Source organism: Peromyscus maniculatus, chromosome 3, assembly GCF_049852395.1.
Source record: "Peromyscus maniculatus bairdii isolate BWxNUB_F1_BW_parent chromosome 3, HU_Pman_BW_mat_3.1, whole genome shotgun sequence".
NCBI classification, from domain to species: domain Eukaryota; kingdom Metazoa; phylum Chordata; class Mammalia; order Rodentia; family Cricetidae; genus Peromyscus; species Peromyscus maniculatus.
In genome coordinates this window covers 105,826,756-105,846,569 of record NC_134854.1, presented here as the reverse complement: position 1 = coordinate 105,846,569, position 19,814 = coordinate 105,826,756, and the positions used below count along the sequence as shown (strand labels likewise).

The 19,814-nt window shown below is 38.8% G+C and overlaps 1 protein-coding gene across 26 annotated transcripts in view; it reads right to left on the bottom strand.

The window, feature by feature from the left end:
* Nucleotides 1-19,814, bottom strand: part of Znf638 (zinc finger protein 638) — a 129,059-nt gene that overhangs the window by 11,903 nt on the left and 97,342 nt on the right. For all 26 annotated transcript variants that reach the window (XM_006991524.4, XM_016009815.3, XM_076567047.1 and 23 more), the window contains 6 exons: nt 18,613-18,744; nt 15,259-15,387; nt 14,179-14,220; nt 13,458-13,592; nt 12,199-12,321; nt 9,179-9,216 (listed from right to left, as the gene is read on the bottom strand). In XM_006991524.4, the coding sequence (XP_006991586.2) occupies nt 9,179-9,216; nt 12,199-12,321; nt 13,458-13,592; nt 14,179-14,220; nt 15,259-15,387; nt 18,613-18,744 (599 nt within the window). The remainder of the gene's footprint in view (nt 1-9,178; nt 9,217-12,198; nt 12,322-13,457; nt 13,593-14,178; nt 14,221-15,258; nt 15,388-18,612; nt 18,745-19,814) is intronic.

Below are 19,814 nucleotides of genomic sequence, written 5' to 3'. Positions count from 1 at the left end.
GGAGAGGATAAGCTGTCATCTTGACATGCTTCTCAGAGGATGGCCACACATGCTTTAGCTCACAATATTTGATGGTATCTATCTCTGTCCTGTTCAGAGAGTTGGAGAAGGTGCTAACTGTCACCCATGGGGGTCTAGTCATTTCACTAAATAAACTGGTTCTCCCAGAAGAATAACTGTAATAGTTGAGAAGTTTATTAACAGTGAGGAATCATAGATCCTAATAACAATACACTCTAATTTCTGTGTAAGCCACTCATTATATTAAAAGTTTCTATTTGAAATTATTAACATCTTTAACATTGAAGATACCAAGGGCTCATATTAGGTGTTCCAAACTCATGGAACTAAAGTAAAATCTGTGGCTAAGCACAAATATGACAAAGAAACAACCGTGACATTCAGTTACTTGGATATTTCTCAAAATACAAACTTTTGAAATTACAAGATTCATATCAATAATAAACTCAAACTTTGTTACTGGGCTATTTGCTAATCCTAAAGTTTTATAAACTGAACTATATAGAAACATTTACGAGGCTGAACAAACATGAAGATTTTTTTAATCTTGGCTGAAAGATTAACAAGACTTTCTCATTTATCACATTTAAAGTTTATAAACAGTTATTCTCATTTACACAAAGAGTAACTACTGCAGTTCTGCATTTAAACAGATCACAGGCCTGTTTGTAAAGATAGCTTAATTCCATATTTTGCTTCTGTGCCAGTCATTTTAAAATTTATTATTAACTTATGTATGTGTATGTAAGCCTGCTTGAGTTTATGTGCATTGTGTGAGTGCAGAGCTCTCAGAGGCCAGAGCATGGCCCTGGGCCCCTGAAGCTGGAACTGTAGGCATTTGTGAGCCTCCATGTGAGTGCATGGAATCAAACTTGGGTTCTTCTCTGCAAGAACAGAAAGTACTCTTAATTGCTGAGCCATCTCTCCTGTCTCACTGTGTACCAGTCTTTAAGAATTATAGTGTTTTCTTCATAGAAATTGTTTTAACAAAAATGAGTATCTGTTTATTGGCTAGAATGAAGGAAAGTTTCAATGTTGATTGATTTAGTTTGGAATGCCAGTGAGATGTCAAATAATATTAATACCAGAATTAAAATGGCAGTTTTTGGTTGCTTGTTTTTAAGAGATCAAAGGAAAACAGTTGCAAAAACAATTCCAGAAAGGCATTTAGTACACAGGTGTCTAATATCCTACTCCCAACCCCATCAATTCAGAATTTCACAAAAGGCATACAATAAAGGTTAGGTATAAGCATAAAGGATGACACCATAACACACACATCAAGACATTTTAGGATGAGATTTAACTATTGTTAAAAATGTTAAAACCAGAAATTAATGTTTATTTGAGAGTTCTATCAGGTATTTACCAATATTAATGAACAAGGGAAATTCCATCTAGTATCCTTATTTAAAGTCTTAATCAAATGACACATAAATAGGATATGTATGATGAGAATGAGGGAAGGATAATATAAGTTATTATTAAACTATGAATGTGAAATTTCCTTTGAAAAATCTATGATTAGAATCTACATTAATTAGAAACAAAAGAATCACACTTCAAGATGAACAGGCAAACGCTTTTAAAAAGCAACAATTTGTGGACGCTAGGTGGTGGTGGCGCATGCTTTTAATCCCAGCACTCGGGAGGCAGAGCCAGGTGGATCTCTGCGAGTTCAAGGCCAGCCTGGGCTACATAGCGAGATCCAGGACAGGCACCAAAACTATACATAGAAATGCTGTCTTGAAAAACAAAAACAAAAACAAAAAAAGCAACAATTTTTTTTTTTTTTAGAGCAAAATACCACCAGCATTTTCTTGGTTTAAGTTTACTCCAAAAATAATGTTAACTATTCTGGCTATGTCCCACATTATTTTATCATTATTATTTTCTCTCTGTAATACAAGTCGGAAAAAATGACAACAAAATTGGGAAAAGTTTAAAAAAAATCAATTTAGCAAGACTAGAAAGTATTCATGTCAATATTCTGAGTTTTTAAAAGAAGAAAAACCAACAAAAATAGATTAACAACCTATTGTTTCTGATTAAAAAAACAAACTTTTGTGCATTTTTTACAAAAAAAATATTACAAAACAGAATACTCAAAAACAAATTTTGGGGGAAATTATTTCTTGCCATCAACAGAGAAAACTGTAGGTCTGTACATATGACCTACATTGTGGCACTGTTATTTATTAAGCTCTCTGTGGATTGCATGTAAATTATTATTAGTTTAAAGATAAACACTTTTAAAACTATGTGCTGACACACAGCAACCCAGAAATACTGCTTATGAGTTACCAATGTATTTCAATATGCTCACAATCATTTTAACAATCTAGAATAGTCTGATTTTACAAAAAGCTAGTTAATAAGAAAATCTGTAAGACATCATTTGCAAAACATCAAATAAATACTTTTGTATTCAAACATTTTCAAATTGCTATTGGAAACTTACATGATCTTAAAACATAGATTAACAAATATCAGTAATCAACAGTAAACACCATGACTAAAACAAATTGGTGAGTCAGTAGTTTGAAGAGACTCTGAAAATTAAGTTTTGATTAGCAGATACAAAGTAGTACTTTGTTTTGACAAATATTCCCATTCCATATTTTAAATGTTCTAAAATTCTACCAACTTTTTAAAAAAATACACTGAAAATTGTACTTTTAAGTTAATGAAAACTTAAGATTAAATATACTGTATTTATCTTTTTTGGTACACAACAATCTAAGTGAAGAGCATGTGCTCCAGTGTGGGGTTCCCCTGACCCCACCAAAGAATTAGGCCCATTGCCCGCAGCAGACCTTGACTGAGGATGGGTAGTGCTCCACTGGCCTGTCACCCACCCTCCCGGTACCCGGAGACAATCAGACAAATAGATGCAGTGGGGAGTCATGTCAAGCAGGAACTCATTTATTAAGCATCACCATACCCTTTATAAAGTACCAAACCACAAGTCAGCTTTCCTTCTACCAATCACAACAAAGGTCATGTATCCACGAGCCTCTCAGGGTATATAGCTCAGTAGGATGATCACGAGGAGGCCGTGCACCTACGTCTTCTCTCTTGATTCCGAGAGCCAATCATAATTTTTGGTAAACAAGTTAGGTCCTCACCCAGCTCACTTCCTTTCAGCGCCATCTTTGGCTTTTGCAGAGACATGTGCTCGGCATACCCACAACTCTCACTTTTCTGTTTTTGAACAAGCCCACCTTGGGTTAGGTATGGACAGGACACCTTCTACGAAGGTTCGCACAGTGCTCTGGTACCTCAGATTAGGTTCACCCCCTATATCAGAGAAGTGTCATTAGTTATCGAGCCTGTCATAGTAATGGCAAAGTCATGAGCTGTGTTTTTTTTTTTTTTTCTTTTTGGACCCTGAAGAATTTGATTAGTTTTCTCCATAACCAAGGCCCAAAAGTACAGGCCAGAAATAAAAGAGCCAGCGGCCCGTAGAGTATGGAAATGTGGAAATGGAAGTGTGGTCAGCCAAGGAGCCATTTAAACCATTGTTGATACCAAGGCATATTTTAATTTTTTTCTTGTGTATCTCATCTAGATTATGTAAAATAACTCCAGAATGGTCTACATAAAAGCAGCATTCTCCCAGTGCTATGCATAGACCTCCCTGCTTTAAGAAAAGAAGGTCTAAGCCTCTCCTGTTTTGAAGAGTCATTTGAGCAAGAGTATCAAGAGACGTTTCTAAGTATCTTTCCTCATGGATTGGGGTCCAGTCACCCACAGCTCAGGATCCCCTGGCCAGATCGCAGAGGTCTGGCCACCAGGAGCCAGAACTGCCTCCTTCTCAGTTGCATTCTTGCCAGTACCAGCACTGATCACCTCCCATAAGTTGAGGGTAATGCTGGTTCCTCTGGAGGGTAGCAGAGTCACCCACAGGAGGGCATCCATCTGAAACAGTGATCTGTTTATTGTTACTATTTCTTTCTTTCTTTTTTTTTTTTTTTTTTTTTTTCTCCTCGAAAACAAGCTGCGACCACCAAAGGACCTTTCTTTCCTTATTGGTCAAATGGGTCCTGGGTGTCTTTGGCATCCTCCTGTAAGGATAGGGAGGGAAGGAATTTGAGGTTTCTGGCCGGTAGCCAGATTGGGGCATTCTCCCCAATGAGGAAGACACATCCATATCTTTTTTCCATTGTAGGCAGGGGATCTGGTCCCCTCCATTTGAATGTCAGTGGGTCTTTCCATCCGACTTGTATCTGTGGTTTGGGGTTTAATTGACCCCAATGCTTCTGAAATCTGGATTCCAGCATCCCTTTGGGCAAATTTAAAATATTAAGGGTAAGGAGGGCTAGCTGCAGGCATATATGGGGGCTAATTCCCCCTTTTTGTTTGTTTTTTTTTTTTTTGGTTTTTCGAGACAGGGTTTCCCTGTGTAGCTTTGCGCCTTTCCTGGAACTCACTTGGTAGCCCAGGCTGGCCTCGAACTCACAGAGATCCGCCTGGCTCTGCCTCCCGAGTGCTGGGATTAAAGGCGTGCGCCACCACCGCCCGGCTCCCTTTTTGTTTTTGAAGCTGTTCTTTGAGGCATTAATGACTTCTTTCAACAATTGCTTGCCCTTGAGGACTATAAGGGATCCCTGTGACATGGGAGATATTCCATTGTGTAAAAAAGTCCTGCAAAGCTTTTCCAACAAAACAGGGGCTATTGTCTATTTTTACTTGATTAGGAAGGCCTAGCCTAATGTGGCAAAACATTGTAAGAAGTGGGAATGTGCATGTTTGGGCCTCTCTCCTGTATGAGCCGTGGCCCAGCAGGCACCAGAATATGTATCTATTGATACAAATATGTGTTTTAGCTTTCCAAAGGGTACGGTAATGAGTCACATCCATTTGCCATATCATATTTGCCCTTAGGCCTCTAGGGTTTACCCCTGGGCCTTTGCAGTGTGGGTACTCGTAGGTAAGATTGGCAGAACTTAATGTATGAACTACTTTTTTGAGATCTTTAATGGGGATCTGAGGATATCAGTGTTGTAGCCCCTTCCAGTTGATATGGGTTAGGTCATGTAGTTGAGTTGCCTCCTGAAGCGTCATGGTGTGGAAGCCAGAGGCCAGCTTATCAGCCTGTGCATTGCCTTGGGATAGGAATCCCGAAGTGAAGAGTGTCCCCTCATATGCTATAACAGATGGGATGGATTAGAGCCTGTAACAGCCCTTGTAGAGCAACCATAAGCGGAGAAATGGGGTGGGCATCCAAACAGATGTGTGCCCCAGGTGAGTGAGGCATCAGATTGGCCATATATAGGCTGTCTGTGTACAAGTTAAGAGGTCCTGGTATGTCTTGCATGACCAGGATGACGGCCAGCATTTCCTTGTATTGGGCCGACCCCTCGCAGGGACGGGACCCCTGCTGCACAGGGGTGTCTGACCCACCTTTAATGCACCTTGGCTGCATTAGCCGAGCCTGCGTGGCCATAATCAGTGAAAACATGCAGGGCATTCAGAATAGGTTCAGAAGGAAACATATTAGGAAGCTTTAGGGAAAGCCTCCAAAGCATGGTGGTCCAAGGAGAAAGCCCATAATGGCAATCTAGTTGCCCCATAAATCCCTCCAGGGTTAGGGAAAGACGAGTGTTGGCACGTATGAGTCAATCTATGTCTGCCACTCTAAAGGGGAAGATGACTGTATGGGGTTCCCACCCATAGTGTCACAGAGCTTGTGTTCTCCCTCTTATTATAGCGTCTGCCATATGATCAGCTTGAGGGGTGTTTCCAACTGAGGAGTGGACCCATTCTATGGGCTCACCCTCCTGGGTTAGGACTGTGGAAAACAAGGAAGCTCTGGTAAAAAGCCAAAGGGCCAAGGGTTTTTCTGTTGAGAAGCATTTTAGAGAGACGTTATCAAGGGCTCTCTGAACATGGGAGAAGGCGGCCCACTGTTCAGGCATGAGGGTAACCTTATCTGAGGGTCCCATGCCCTTCAGTAGGTCATAAAGGGGGAGAAGGGCATCCTTGGAAATGGACATCCAGGGTAGCAGCCAATTTATCTCCACCATAATACTCTGGAGCTGAGTTAAGAGTCACCTGAGAGGGGATATCCAATCTAGATTTAAGGGGGCAGGCCCTTGTTAAGGTAAGCTCGGCTCCAAGAACTCTAAAGAGTGCCACCTGTTGAATCTTATTAGGTACCACCCTAAGTCCATTCTTACGTAGGAGGTCAAGGACCCATCTTAGGAGAATCTGTTTTTGCCTGGGGTCTCGATGATCCACAATAAGACCATCCATGTAGATGTACATCAGGGATCCTGGTCCCTCTCAAACAGGCCTCAGCAAAGAGGTCAGATAATTTTGGCAGAAAGCAGGGCTATTGGCCATGCCCTGGGGTAACACCACTCATTTATACCTCACATCTGGGCGTGAAAAATTTAAGGAAGGGTCGGAAAATGCAAATTTAGAGCAATCTTTCAGATGAAGGGGAACAGAAAAGAAACAATCCTTAACATCCAGAACAGTGATGGTGTACTCTGTCGGGACTGCGGGAATCCAAGGAAGGCCTCTCAAAGGGGGTTCCTACTATCTCCATTTTTCCATTAACTTTTCTAAGATCCTGCAGCATACGCCAGGTCGCTTTAGCCTTTTTTATTACAAATACTGGTGTATTCCATGGACTCATGGAGGGGCATATATGCCCCAGGTTTAGTTGTTCTTTAACTAAGGAGCAGAGTGCCTGTAATTTGGGTTTGATGAGCAGTCACTGCTCCACCCACACAGGGCCCCCGGGCTTCCATCTAATCTCAGGGACCAGGGAGGCAATGACCCTTAGAATTGGGGATACCACCTGTCAGCTCCGTTGCAGTCCTCCCGCAGCCTAGTGAAGACCTCTATTCCCTTATATCCCTGTACCCTTGCCTCCTCCTCCATAATATCATTAAAGAAGGTCTGATAGTCCGTAAGTCCTCCATTTGGGACAACAGGTCCTGGCCCAACAAATTAGCTGAGTCTCCGCAACTAGGGGGCGGATCTTCCCCTGGTCCCCATCAGGCCTAACCCACCTCATCAAAGCGACTGTTTCTTGTGACTGGGTCTCCCCCACCCCACTCCCAATATTCGAGGTCCCAATGTTAACTCCCACTTGGAGGGAACCTCCTCCATTCTAATAACCATCCTATCAGCACCTTTGTCCACCAGGAAGGTGAATTTCCTTCCTCCAATAACCAGATTCATTTTTGGACAGTGCTCCTCTATCAGGGAAACTGTCCAGTTAGCCTGAGCTCCCTTATGGGATACCAGCCTCGGCCTTTTCCTCAAGATCCCTCCTTGTTCTGATAGTTCTCATTTAGTTTAAAGGATCCCCCTCAAAGTCAAATTTGCATTTGCAGTCGCTTCTCCAATGATAGCCCTTCTTGCACCTAGGGAAAGGGGTAGTGGGGGGGCTTTTCCCTGACAGGTCTTTTACCAGTCTCATTTAGGTTTGCTGTGTGTGTGTGGGGGGGGGGGAGCTGGCTGTTGAGGACATTCTGTCTTAAAGTGACCTTCCTTTCCACATCGGAAGCAGACCCCCTTTCCTCCTGGCCTTGGTCCACCCTGGTCCTAAAGAGGGCCTCTGTAATGGCTTCTGTCTGCAACTACAGAGCCATGGCCAGAGTCTGTGTCTGCTCATGAGCCATGCCTATGTCTTGGCTGGCTACTATCCATTTGCTCATGGAAGCATCCTTAAGTCCTGCACAGGCTGTGTGGTAGGCAAAAGAATTCATCCCACCCCACACTGTGATCCTGAAAAATTGCTCTCTCAGCGGCTGGCAGGCAACTTGCAATTAATGTTTCATTGAGCCCTATCTGTGAACTCTGCCAGAGACTCATTGGGCTTTTGCCTCACCCCAGCTATTGGGGATTCAATGGGTCCCTCATCTAGTTTGTACTAAGCAGCAAGCCCTGCATTTCTCACCTGATCCCTGTAGGGACTGGCCACTGCTGCTTGCTGAATGCCAGTGGAAAACCCATCATCCAAGCCTGCCAGCATGCCATATGTGATGGGAATCAGAGGATGGGCCTCCCTATTAGCTTCTGCCTGGGTGCAGGACTCCTCCTTATAGTAAACACAGCATTTGATGTACTGGGTGTTGGTGAGCACTGCCTTTGCTAGGTCTATCCAGTCCTTAGGTATACATGGATTATATGTAATATCCTGTATCGAGGTTTGGGCCCAAGGGGAGTTAAGTCCATCCTCCATCACCACCTTGCGGAGGTCCTTGATGTCTTTTGCTTCCCAGGGGTACCATTCTAAAGGTCTACCTAGGTCTGGGGCCAAATTAACGGGACAGCTTGGAGGTCCCGCACCCCGTTTTCCCTCTGCCTCCTCTTCTGGCCCTTAGCTTTAGCCATAGTAGATAGGCTTCTAGGAAGCTCCTCCATTGGCAAAGAGCTGACCATAGGGGTCAAGGTCCCGTAAGTCACTCCTGAGGGCTGTATAGGGCTCTACAGCCTCCCTTGCCTCACTTCCTCTTTGCCTTCCTCTCCAGTCTAGGGGCAATACGGGAGAGGAGGGGACAGGACTCCTCGGTGCCATTCTCCTCAGGGCCAGAGATTTTAACTTTGATTTTCCTTTCCTCCCAGTCTCTTCTCTCTCCCTCAGTCAAATCCTCCTCCCACTCTGGGTGGAACGCCGCCTTGAGAGGGGAGATGGTGGAAGTTGCATTACCCATGCTAATTGTTTCACTTACCCCAACCAACCTCTTGGCCTTAGTCGAACGTTCTGTCGTTCCCTGTTCACGAGCCAGCTGTGGGGTTCCCCAGACCCCACCAAAGAATTAGGCCCACTACCCCTCCTCAGTCAAGGTCTGCTGAGGGTGGTTGGCCTAATTCTTCAGTGGGGTCAGGGGAACCAAACACTCCAGGGTGTTTACCAAGCATAAAGAAGCAACATTTCTATATGTAATTCAAACTGTTTATACATATAGTTTCTCTAAAGAGCCAATAAATACCTGAATGATATTAAATATAGCCACCAACCAAAAACAAACCCCAAGGCCAAACAGAACCCAAAAGTAAATAGACATCAAGCTTACACATAAACAAAAGGAACAAGAAGGGTGGGAACTTTCTGTACCTGAGAACAGTTACCTCAAGATTCAAAAATACCTAAAAAATACACAAAAACAAAAGGAAAGAGATTAAAGCAACATACCTTTCTTTTCCTAGTTCTGGATCATTCTCTGTTTGAGCCTACAATATAATTCACATTTATTAGAGGTTATTCTAGTGGATTTGCACCACTGAATCCACTAACTCAATATTTTCAAGTAAAATTTAGGTAACAAAAATAAAAAAAGGAGGGAAAGGGGGCAGGCTGCTTCTTAAAAATAAAAAGAGTTAGTGTTAGTTTTCTGGACATAACTATTATGTTCCAGGAAAAATTTTCTCATTAAAAACTGTTACATAGAGTAAGTCAAATGACCAAGTAATGATATATTGATAGAAACGAGAAATTTTGTGAATTTTGAAAGCCTGAAAATAACATCTTTTGCATAGAATAAAAAACAATAAACATGACATAAACATCTTCCTTGTAGATTTGCTTTTAAAGACTTGTATTTATGCCGGGCGGTGGTGGCGCACGCCTTTAATCCCAGCACTCGGGAGGCAGAGCCAGGCGGATCTCTGTGAGTTCGAGGCCAGCCTGGGCTACCAAGTGAGTTCCAGGAAAGGCGCAAAGCTATACAGGGAAACCCTGTCTCGAAAAACCAAAAAAAAAAAAAAAAAAGACTTGTATTTATAAGGAAAAGTTTTTATAAAGCATCCCACTAAGTTGGGCATGGTGTAGCAGCTCATAATCCTAGCTACTTGGAAGGCTAGAGCAGTAGACCCCATGAATTCAGGAACTCAATCAAGACCAGCCTGGGTAACTTAAGACTAAACAATACAAACATTTCCTACTTAAACATGCAGAAGTGGGGCTGAGAAGATGGCTAAGTTGTTACGTGCTCATGGTGCAAGCACAAAGATGTTAAGTTCAGACTCCCGGCATCCATTAAAAAAACTGGGAGCAGTAGCATGCTCATAATATTAGTGCTGGGGGGTAGAGACAGTAAGACTTCCTGGGTCTTGCTGGACAGTTTGACTCAATCAGTAAGTTCTAGCTCAGTGAAACAAACTGTGTCAAAACAGAAGGCAGAAAAGCGATTGAGGAAGACATCCAATATCTACCTCTGGCCTTTACATGGACATACATATATAAATACATATATACACAGACACACACACACACACCCTAGAAATGCTACAGCAATAATGCTTTTAAATATTATCTGAACCCACGCTCTCCAAAAAAGCAATGTTATAGAACATCAAAATGAAAGATTCAGTGAGTTATTTTAAAAATTAAAGCTAATATTAAAAAAAAAAAAAAAAGGCTTGCAGGGAAGGTAAGACTGAATCTGGAAGATGTTAAGGGGAGCAACTGGAAGTAAACGTGATCAAAACACATCTTAAGAATGTCTCAAAAAAATTAATTAAAAACATTAGATCAAAACCAATAGCTTTTAGATTTAAAAAAAATCACAGAATGATTTTCAAACTAGGATTATTGATGCCTATTAGAAATTCTTCTTTTAAAAGTTTGTTTTTTGTGTATGCACGTGAGTGGAGGTAAGAGAACAACCTGCATGGGAATGTGTCCCAGGAATTGAATTCAGGTGGTCAGGCTTAGGGGTAAAGTGCCTTTACCAAGCTAGGTTGGTGGTCCAGAAATTCTTCAGTGACTGAATATATACCCCTAAGACCTTTGCTTGCTCTTCTGAGTAAAAACATCTTCTTCATATATTTATACAGCTTGCCTCCCTATTTTTTTTCAAGTCTTCCAAATGACTTTTCTGCAGGGTATTTTAACTTACCATTTTAATACACACAATTCCCTATTTATGTCTCTTTTTATGTAAGAAGTTGGATAGGTTGAGGCAGGGTTTCGTGTAACCTAGGATAATCTTGAACTCACAATACTACTAAGTGTTGGAACTATAGGCATGCATCACTATATCTGACTTTGTAATTCTTTTTATCTTGATTTACTTGTCTTCACAGCACCTTTTTACCATCTGGTATTTTATTGCTTGATGTATTACACACACACACACACACACACACACACACACACACACACACACACACACAAATCTTTCCTCAGTTAATTCAAGAATTTGGAAAGATTAGCAAAAAATATAGGTACTAAATGTAAGGTTCAACTGTTTACCCCCTGCTACTGAAACACAATGGAACAATTAGAAAAACACAAATATGAATTTCTTTCAAAAATTAATAATACTATTGTTTTTCTACATGTATTCTACTGTACACCTATGTAAACCAAGAACATGTATATTTTGCTTTCTTATGCAATACACTTATATATAGAATAAAAAAAAATATGAACAAACAAAAATGTTTCCTTCCAGGAAGCAACAATGGATCAAAACAGTACCTGTTTCCCAGAGATGATCACAGAAGACATACAAAGTCTCTCTCTTTGTTTTGTTTTTTAAAAGACAGGGTTTCTCTGTGTAGCCCTGGCTGTCCTGGAACACACTCTGCACACCAGGCAGGCCTCAAAAATTCAAGAGATCCACCTGCCTTTGCCTCCCAAGTACTGGGATTAAAGGCATGTGCCTCCACTGCCCGGTTTATAAGAAATCTCTTCACATGTTAGTACCCGAAAATAGTTATATATTTCAAAATTACCAATTTATCTCATGTACTCTGCTTCCATAATCATCAAAACTGTAAGAGGGTCAGACAATTTTTAAAATTATCAATATAAAAAAATCTAAATTCAGAAGAAGTTTGACTACTATCTAAGCTTACCCTTAAATTGCATTCATAATGTATCTTCAGTTTTCAGAAAATGTCCTTTATGCTGATTTTCTTAAAAATTTTTTTATAGATTTATTTATTTTATGCATGAGTACTTCGCCTGAATGTATGTGTTTATACCATGTGTCTGCCTAGTGCCCAAGGATGTCAAAAGGTGGCACTAGATCCCTGTAACTTGACTTACAAATGGCTGTAAGCCACTACATGGGTGCTAGAACCAACCTGGGGTCCTCTTCAAGAACAGCCAATGCTCTTAACTGCTAAACCATCTCTCTAGCCCCACCCTTTTGATCTTCTAAAATAACAAACAAACACGTTAACAAACAAACAAAAACCACATACCTCTGAGTCCATCTTTGGAGATAAAGTACAGGTCAAAACATAATCACCTATGCTTTGTGGATTTTGTTTCAGAAAACTGTACATTGACAGAGCAGATTCAGGACTTTCTAACTGAAGAATCACCTTTAAAAATATTTTTTTAAAGCATGAATTTAAAAATTATAAGTAGAATTAGGATGTTACCTAGCAATTCCACTTTTTACTGTATACCCAGAAGAACTGAAATCGGGGACCCAAACATTTATTTATTCACTTACATTCCAAGAAATATTAGGCACATCCATTAAAAAAAGAGACCTGTCTACCAACTGATGAATGAATTTTAAAAACATAGTCTAAGCACACAACAGAATGCTGTTTAGCCATTAAAATGACATTCTGATATATGTTGCATCAATAAACCTAGAACATACGCCAAGTAAAATAAGTCAATTGCAAAACAGCAAATACAATTCAAATATGCTTAATGCCACTAAACTGACACCTAAAGTTAAAATGGTAAATTTATAATTTAATACCTTACAAAGGCTAGGCAAAACAAAAGGTTATTTTAAAACCTTTTCTTTCTTTTTTTTTTTGGTTTTCCGAGACAGGGGTTCTCTGTGTAGCTTTGCGCCTTTTCTGGAGCTCACTTGGTAGCCCAGGCTGGCCTCGAACTCACAGAGATCCGCCTGGCTCTGCCTCCCGAGTGCTGGGATTAAAGGTGTGCGCCACCACTGCCCGGCCCCTTTCTTTCTTTAAAACAGAACTATAGTGTAGGGGCTGTAGAGATGGCTCAACAGTTGCTGCACTCCTGGAAAACTCGAGTTCAGTTCCCAGTACCCACATCAGGTGGCTGATACCCACTGTAATTACCTTACTGTAATTTTAAGTACAGAAGGCAAATCATGAAATAAAGTTGATAAACAGATCTAAATCTGTGTTTCAGTTAGAAGGCGACTTTAAATATATATTAAAAAACCATACCTTTCATTTTATAGGGGTAAAACAGCTTTGCTATGGTCATAGACTATATGTATGTCTTCCTGGTAAGACAATGCTCTTCGCACTGTATTACCTTGTTCTCTCTGTGAATCTTATTTCTTCTTAAACTAAAGAGAGAGGCTATCTCTTTTTTTCACCTATTTTTAAATCACAGTCCAAAAGAAACTGTCCTAGTCTGTTATACTTATGCTTAGTGGTTGAATAATGTTTAAAGATGCTTCAACACAAATGCCAAGTTAGAAGCTACAGACTATAAGTATACAGGGTTCAATTACCTTGTTTTTGTTACTTATGAACACATAGCGATCCACTTTTCCAAACTGATGTCCAACACAAAGCACACACTGAAGTCCGTCTTCAGGTAAATTGTCAAGATGTACAAATCGGTTGTAAATTTTATCAGTATTTGCCTGTGTTTTGTTGGTATTTTTTTTTTTTGAGACAAAGTAGGGGGGAAAAAGTTAAACATCAAATCATAAATCACTGATTAGCAGTAACTGAATATTATAGAAGCTAGGTGATGCTTCTTCCAAGAATAAGAAAAAGACTATATGGAAGAAAACAGTGGTATTCCCACCCCTAGGACTAGGGTGGAGTGGGGAGGGGTGTGGGGGAATTGAAACCAGAGTCTCATGTGTGCCAGGGAAGCCCTTTATCATTGAGCTAACCTTCCAGACCAATAGTAAGGTCTTTATTTTACATCTGAGCAATGAATAAAATATAATAAAATTGGACATGTATTTCTATGTTTATTAAAGAAAAATTCTCAAATGGAACATCACCTATGTGGCTACAAATATGCACTTCAATGTATAAAAAATTAGTTCATATCAAGGACTGTGAGACCCTTTTCATTTTTACCAAGAAGAGCCATCTGATAATCTTAGTCAACTCAGTATTAAAATTGCTACTAGAATTTTCTTTAATTCTCAAAAGAAAAATAAAACAAATTTTCAATTAAATCAGCAAACAAAAGCATTTAAATGTGAAACTCACCTCTGGGTCACTTTCTTTAATCAAGGTTGTAAAGAGAGCTTCCTAAAAAGTCAAACATTCAAAGGTAAAAGGTGAAGGCTCTGTCTCATTCATATACTAACACTTAACTTGGTAACAGTTTGTTATGCAATGAACTACACAGATATGCATTATTAAGTATTTCATAAATCAGGCAGCTAAAGTTTTACTCCTTTAAAAATTTTCTCCCCTCTCTCTGAAGATGTTATTTAAGTCTCACCCTATCTATCTAACTTAATTCTTCTTATTCCCCTAGGTTCACTGCAGGAAAATAAAGACCAGTGTAGTAATTTGTTACTATCATAAAAAGGTCAAAAGCAGCACAAGAAAAGAATGGTGAAATTAGCAAAAGATAGTTTAAAAGAAGGTTATGTATAAAGAAAAGTAATTTGGCCTTTGTCTAATGAAACTATGGTTCTTAAACTTTTTCTTTAATACTACTGACATGTATAATAATCCCCACTAATACTAGCATGTTACGATGATTATCAGGAAAAGGCTTTCCTAAATTTGCATTTCCCCTAGCTTCTATGAGATTCTACTGTCTCCTTTTAGGTCCTACAGACCCTGAAATGTTTTTGCATCAGTTGAAGCTGAATCTTAACAGATTTGAATTTCATGTTAGTCTCGTGGCTTTGTGGTTAAAGTACTTGAAGGAAGCAAACCTGACAATAACATTAAAGAGCTACTCTATATTACTTTGGCTGAGATTAAACAATGAGGAACATGGATGAAGCTTGATATATTTAAAATAGAAAAGCGTTACTGAGTGACCAAGTGTGACAAATGAGGAAAAATTAAAGACAACTGCCAGTATTCTGTTTTGATTGTTGGTCAGAGAGCAGCAGTCAAGAAATTTTTTTGTTTTCCCCCAAAAAGGATTTCCTCTCAAACAGTGGGCTGAGTGGTCACTAAAAGGAGAGGACACGTTTATGGTCTAAAAATACTATGTGACCCTAGAAAGAAAACTAGTTAAGAACAACAACAAAAAAAACATAGTAAATTTGATCTTAAAAATTTAGTTAGATCTAGGAAAAATGATGGTGTAAGCTGATTATTTACCTCATCTTTTATGTCCACATCCTCAGGAGCCATACTTATGGAGAGCTGATTTCCATCCATGGATATTGGGAAGCAGGTGTAAAATTTTACCATAGAATCTGCAGATTTTTTGTTTATTTCTATATATGCCTTTAAAAATAAAAATGAAAAAAAAAAAAATCTTCCTGAAAAGACTTGAATCTTCAGAGTCAAATGACTTAATAAGAAAACCAAGTCGTAGAAACAGCAAAATCCATAGGCTAAGACTAATGTAACACCAAGAAATAAGTGAAAAGATAGGCAATATTATAATGAGAACCAAAACACATTCTAAAGCTAACATTGAAAAGGTTTTTTGTTTATTTATTTTTGAAATAGGGTCTTATTCTGGACCCTAGATAGTCTTGTCTCGATCTTGAGGCACCAGAATTGCAATCAGGCACTAAATTCAATGCAGAAAGTCTTACTTATCATATCCACAACAGTACTTAGCATTAGCAGACATTTTATTATTTTTTTTTAAGATTTAATAAGACATTTAAATAAATAATTCCTTAGATTTAAATCACTTATCATTCTTAGTGGTATAATGGTATTTCCAATTACTCTGTCTGGGACATCCATGAGTCCTTTATCTAGTGAGTCTAGTCGGTCAATGACAATTTGTTATCAACTGGTCAAATGCAGCACCTGTGTTCAGGTACCTTTATTTTATATTATGGTCATAAAGTACAATAACAGTGATGCTAGCAATCATAAATGCCAAGGAAAAATCCTTACATATGCTTCCTGTAAATGAAAAGGCAAAAGTGATCAGCATAACACGCAGAGGGCCTGTATGTGTACTCAGTGGGTAAAGGCCCTGGTGGCCAAGCCTAACCACTAGAGTTCAATCTCTGGGACCCACATGGTGTCCAAGTTGTCAACTGACTTGCATTCGAACACTGTACCATGTGCACATTCACATATATACACACAAATACATAAATGCAACTAAAAAAAAGGAAAAATAATCATATGCTGAGTTTGGTAAAAGAATTATGGTAAGAATCTCAAATCCTTGAGATTGTAAAGTTAAGAAAACAAATTTGTGCCAGCTTTGCCAAAGTTACAAAGTATGTGATAGAAATGCTTCATTATCAAGGAAGAGACATGAAATCTGTATATGCATGAAATGTGAAGAATACAGAATAGCTAAGGTTCAATACCATCTAATTTCAAACATCCACTGGGTCTTGAAAAGGCAATTTTCATGGGTAAGGGAAGACTACTATTAGCAGAGTCTGGTATTTTCCAATATAATTTTAGAGAAGTATTGTATATCCAAGTATTTAATAATTCTACTCAATAATGAACAAATCTGGGCAGATAATCTTGGTTTACTGCCTTAGACTTTGTACATATTACATCTGTATTTATTACATGTTTTGGCATTACAATATAAACTCAATTTGAATTGTTTTTAAAAGCTCAAAATTTCCAATTTCACTCTATTATCATATGAAAATTTTTAACATTAAAGAATGCATTGTTTTCAGGACGATGGTGGCACATACCTTTAATCCCAGTCCTCAAGAGGCAGAGGCAGCCAAATGTCTGTGAGTTCGAGGCCAGCCTGGTCTACAGAAAGAAACCTTGTCTTGAGGGGAAAAAAAAAAAAAAAAAAATTGCATCGTTTTCTATTTTTAATCTTCCTTTAAATTACAAATATTCCCATTTAAAAATCAGTGCTATGGTCAGTGCTTAAGAGTACAGGCTGCTCTTACAGAAGACCCAGATTTGACTCCCAGCACCCATGCAGTGGCTCACAGCCTCTTCTAACTCTGTTCCAGATATCTGATGCATTTTTCTGACCTCCATAGGGACCAGGCACACATGTGGCAAACAGATATATGTGATGGCAAAACATCATACAATAAAAATAAAGATATAAAATTATATAAAACGAAAAAAGAAAAGATGTACTCCCATACACTGTCCTTGGCATCTTTTAAAAGTGTGTATAATTCAGTCTCTATTCTACTTAATTTGAAACTGCACATAACTCAACCTTTACTCTCCCCTTTGTTCAGTAAGCACACTGGCTGATGATCCTGCTCCATTTTCCCCACGATTCTTAAAAATTAAGTGACTGTAAAAATTGACTGTCATAAGACACAGAGTAATACTGTCCAAAGAGTAATATTTTTTAGATTAAATTTTTTTTTCCAGAAAACTCCCCTTCTTTAAGGTTATTACAATACCTCATACAAGTTGTTTATTAACAAGAAATTTTGCTGAGCTATTTTAAAAACAATACTTAAAAAAAAGATTTTATTTATCTATATGTATAATGTGTACTTGTATAAGTTTATGTGCACCATGTAAATGCAGGAATCCATGTAGGCTAGCAAAGGATAGTGGATCTTTTGGGAATGGACAGGTGGTTGTGAACTGCCCAGTGAGTGCTGGGAACTGAACCTAGATCCTTCCTCTGTAAGAACAGTTAAATGATCTTAACCACTGAACCATCTCTCCAGACCTTTATTAGGATTTATTAATCTTTTTGTTGTTCTAGCAGTGATATTTAATGAGAACTAACCACTTTCTAGACTCAAACTAATGTCAACCATCAAACTAATGTCAACCATGCACACATAAAAATAAATACATCTTTTAAAAATTTAAATTATTATTTGTGTGTATGAGTATTCTGTCTGCATGTATATTTGTGTGACATGTGCTTTCAGTGTCCTTGGAGATCAGAAGATGGTATCAAATTCCCTAGGACTGTAGCTATAGATGGTTATAAGCTGTCTTACGGGTGCTGGGTATCAAACCCAGGTCCTCTGAAAGAACAACCAATACTCTTAATTGCTAGGTCATCACCCCAGCCTCCCAAATAAATAAATCTTACACACACACACACACACACACACACACACACACACACACACACACACACACACACAATTATGAAAAATACTGAAGTAGATGATATCTGTGCCTTTTCATTTTAAAAATCCTTTAGTTGGGCTAGGGATATAGCTTAGCAGTAAAGTGTGTATGCCTAGCCCTAAGTTCAATTCCACCCCCACACCCCCCACAGACAGATATGTGAAAGAGGGGAGGGGGAGGGAGAGGGAGAGGGAGAGAGACAGGCTGACTGATTGATTATAAAGCCAGGCTAGGACAGAGGGATCATGAGTTTGAGTTTGTAGCTTGTAGTTAGCCTAAGTTTCAAAAACACAAAACAAAAATAGCATATTATAAAGATTTTAAAAATCTGTTAGCTTAAACGAGTTTAGAGATAGTCCCTTAAATTTTTACTATATTTAAAAATTCAATGTTTTTGTCAAAATGTGCTTATAAATAAATAGTCATCATAATTCTTACCTTTTTATGAGATGATAAAATCAAAATATCCTTCAAACCGCCAAATGGTTTTGCTAAGTTGTAAATTTCTTCTGTAGAATATCCTTTATTAGGCAAATTAGAAATAAAGACCACACTCATTTCCTCCATTTCCTTCAAAACAAGACAGTGATTAGTATTTAATTTGCATTTACTACTTGAGGAAAGGCAGATAAATCAGGAGACTAGTAGAACCTCAAATTAAATGCCCTTTCTGGTGGATTGAATGAGAAAGGCCCTACAGGCCTATATGTTTGAGTGTTTGATTCCCCAGTTAGTAGAACTGTTTGAGAAGGATTAAGAGGTTTAGCCTTTGTTGGAGGAGGTGTGATCTTGTTGGAACGGTTCACTCCAGATCCAGTCTCACTTTCTCTGCCTATGGCCAGGGCCATGCCTGCCTGAAAACTACCATTTTCCCCATCATGATAGTCATAGACTAACCCTCTGAAATTGTAAGCATGGCCCCAATTAAATACTTTCTTTTATAAGCTGCCTTGGTCATAATGTCTCATTCACATCAATGGAAGAGTAACTAAGACATCTTTAGAATATACAAATTTACTAATATCTGTCATCTAGTCCAGGTCTATCAGTCTCCTTTTGATTTACTGTTTTAAAACTGACGTTCATTCATATCTCTGACAACAGCTCCTTCTTTCGTTTACCATTACTATGCCTGTGCCTTGCAATGTGATATGCGCGTACATTTAACACCCAAAGCAGTGTGTCTTCTCATCTTCCTGAACAACTACCACTCTTAGGCAATATTTTTTAAGTTTATCTACTCTCTTTAAGATCCTTATACCATAAGTACTTTTCTGTTTTATTGTGCCCCAATATACTTATTCTCTAAACTTATTCTTTCATTAAGCTAGCTTTTCCTTTTGTAGACATAGGGAAAATTTGAAAAGCCTCTATGATAAACTTGGCCTATTTTGATTTTAGAGACAAAAAGAAAAGAAAACTTGCCAAAAGTCATAGCTTTGAAAAGCAAGTGACTAACAACAACAGGTCTCTCAGGTGCATTGGTATATAATTCCTAAATAGCTTTATTAGAATGCTGTACTACACTGACACTACTATATCAGTGCCTAAAAATACTTTTCCTAAAGTAAGACATACTATTTAGTGATTTATTAATGAGTGGATTATTAGGCAAAAGTGAATTTAGGCATAGCATGTGA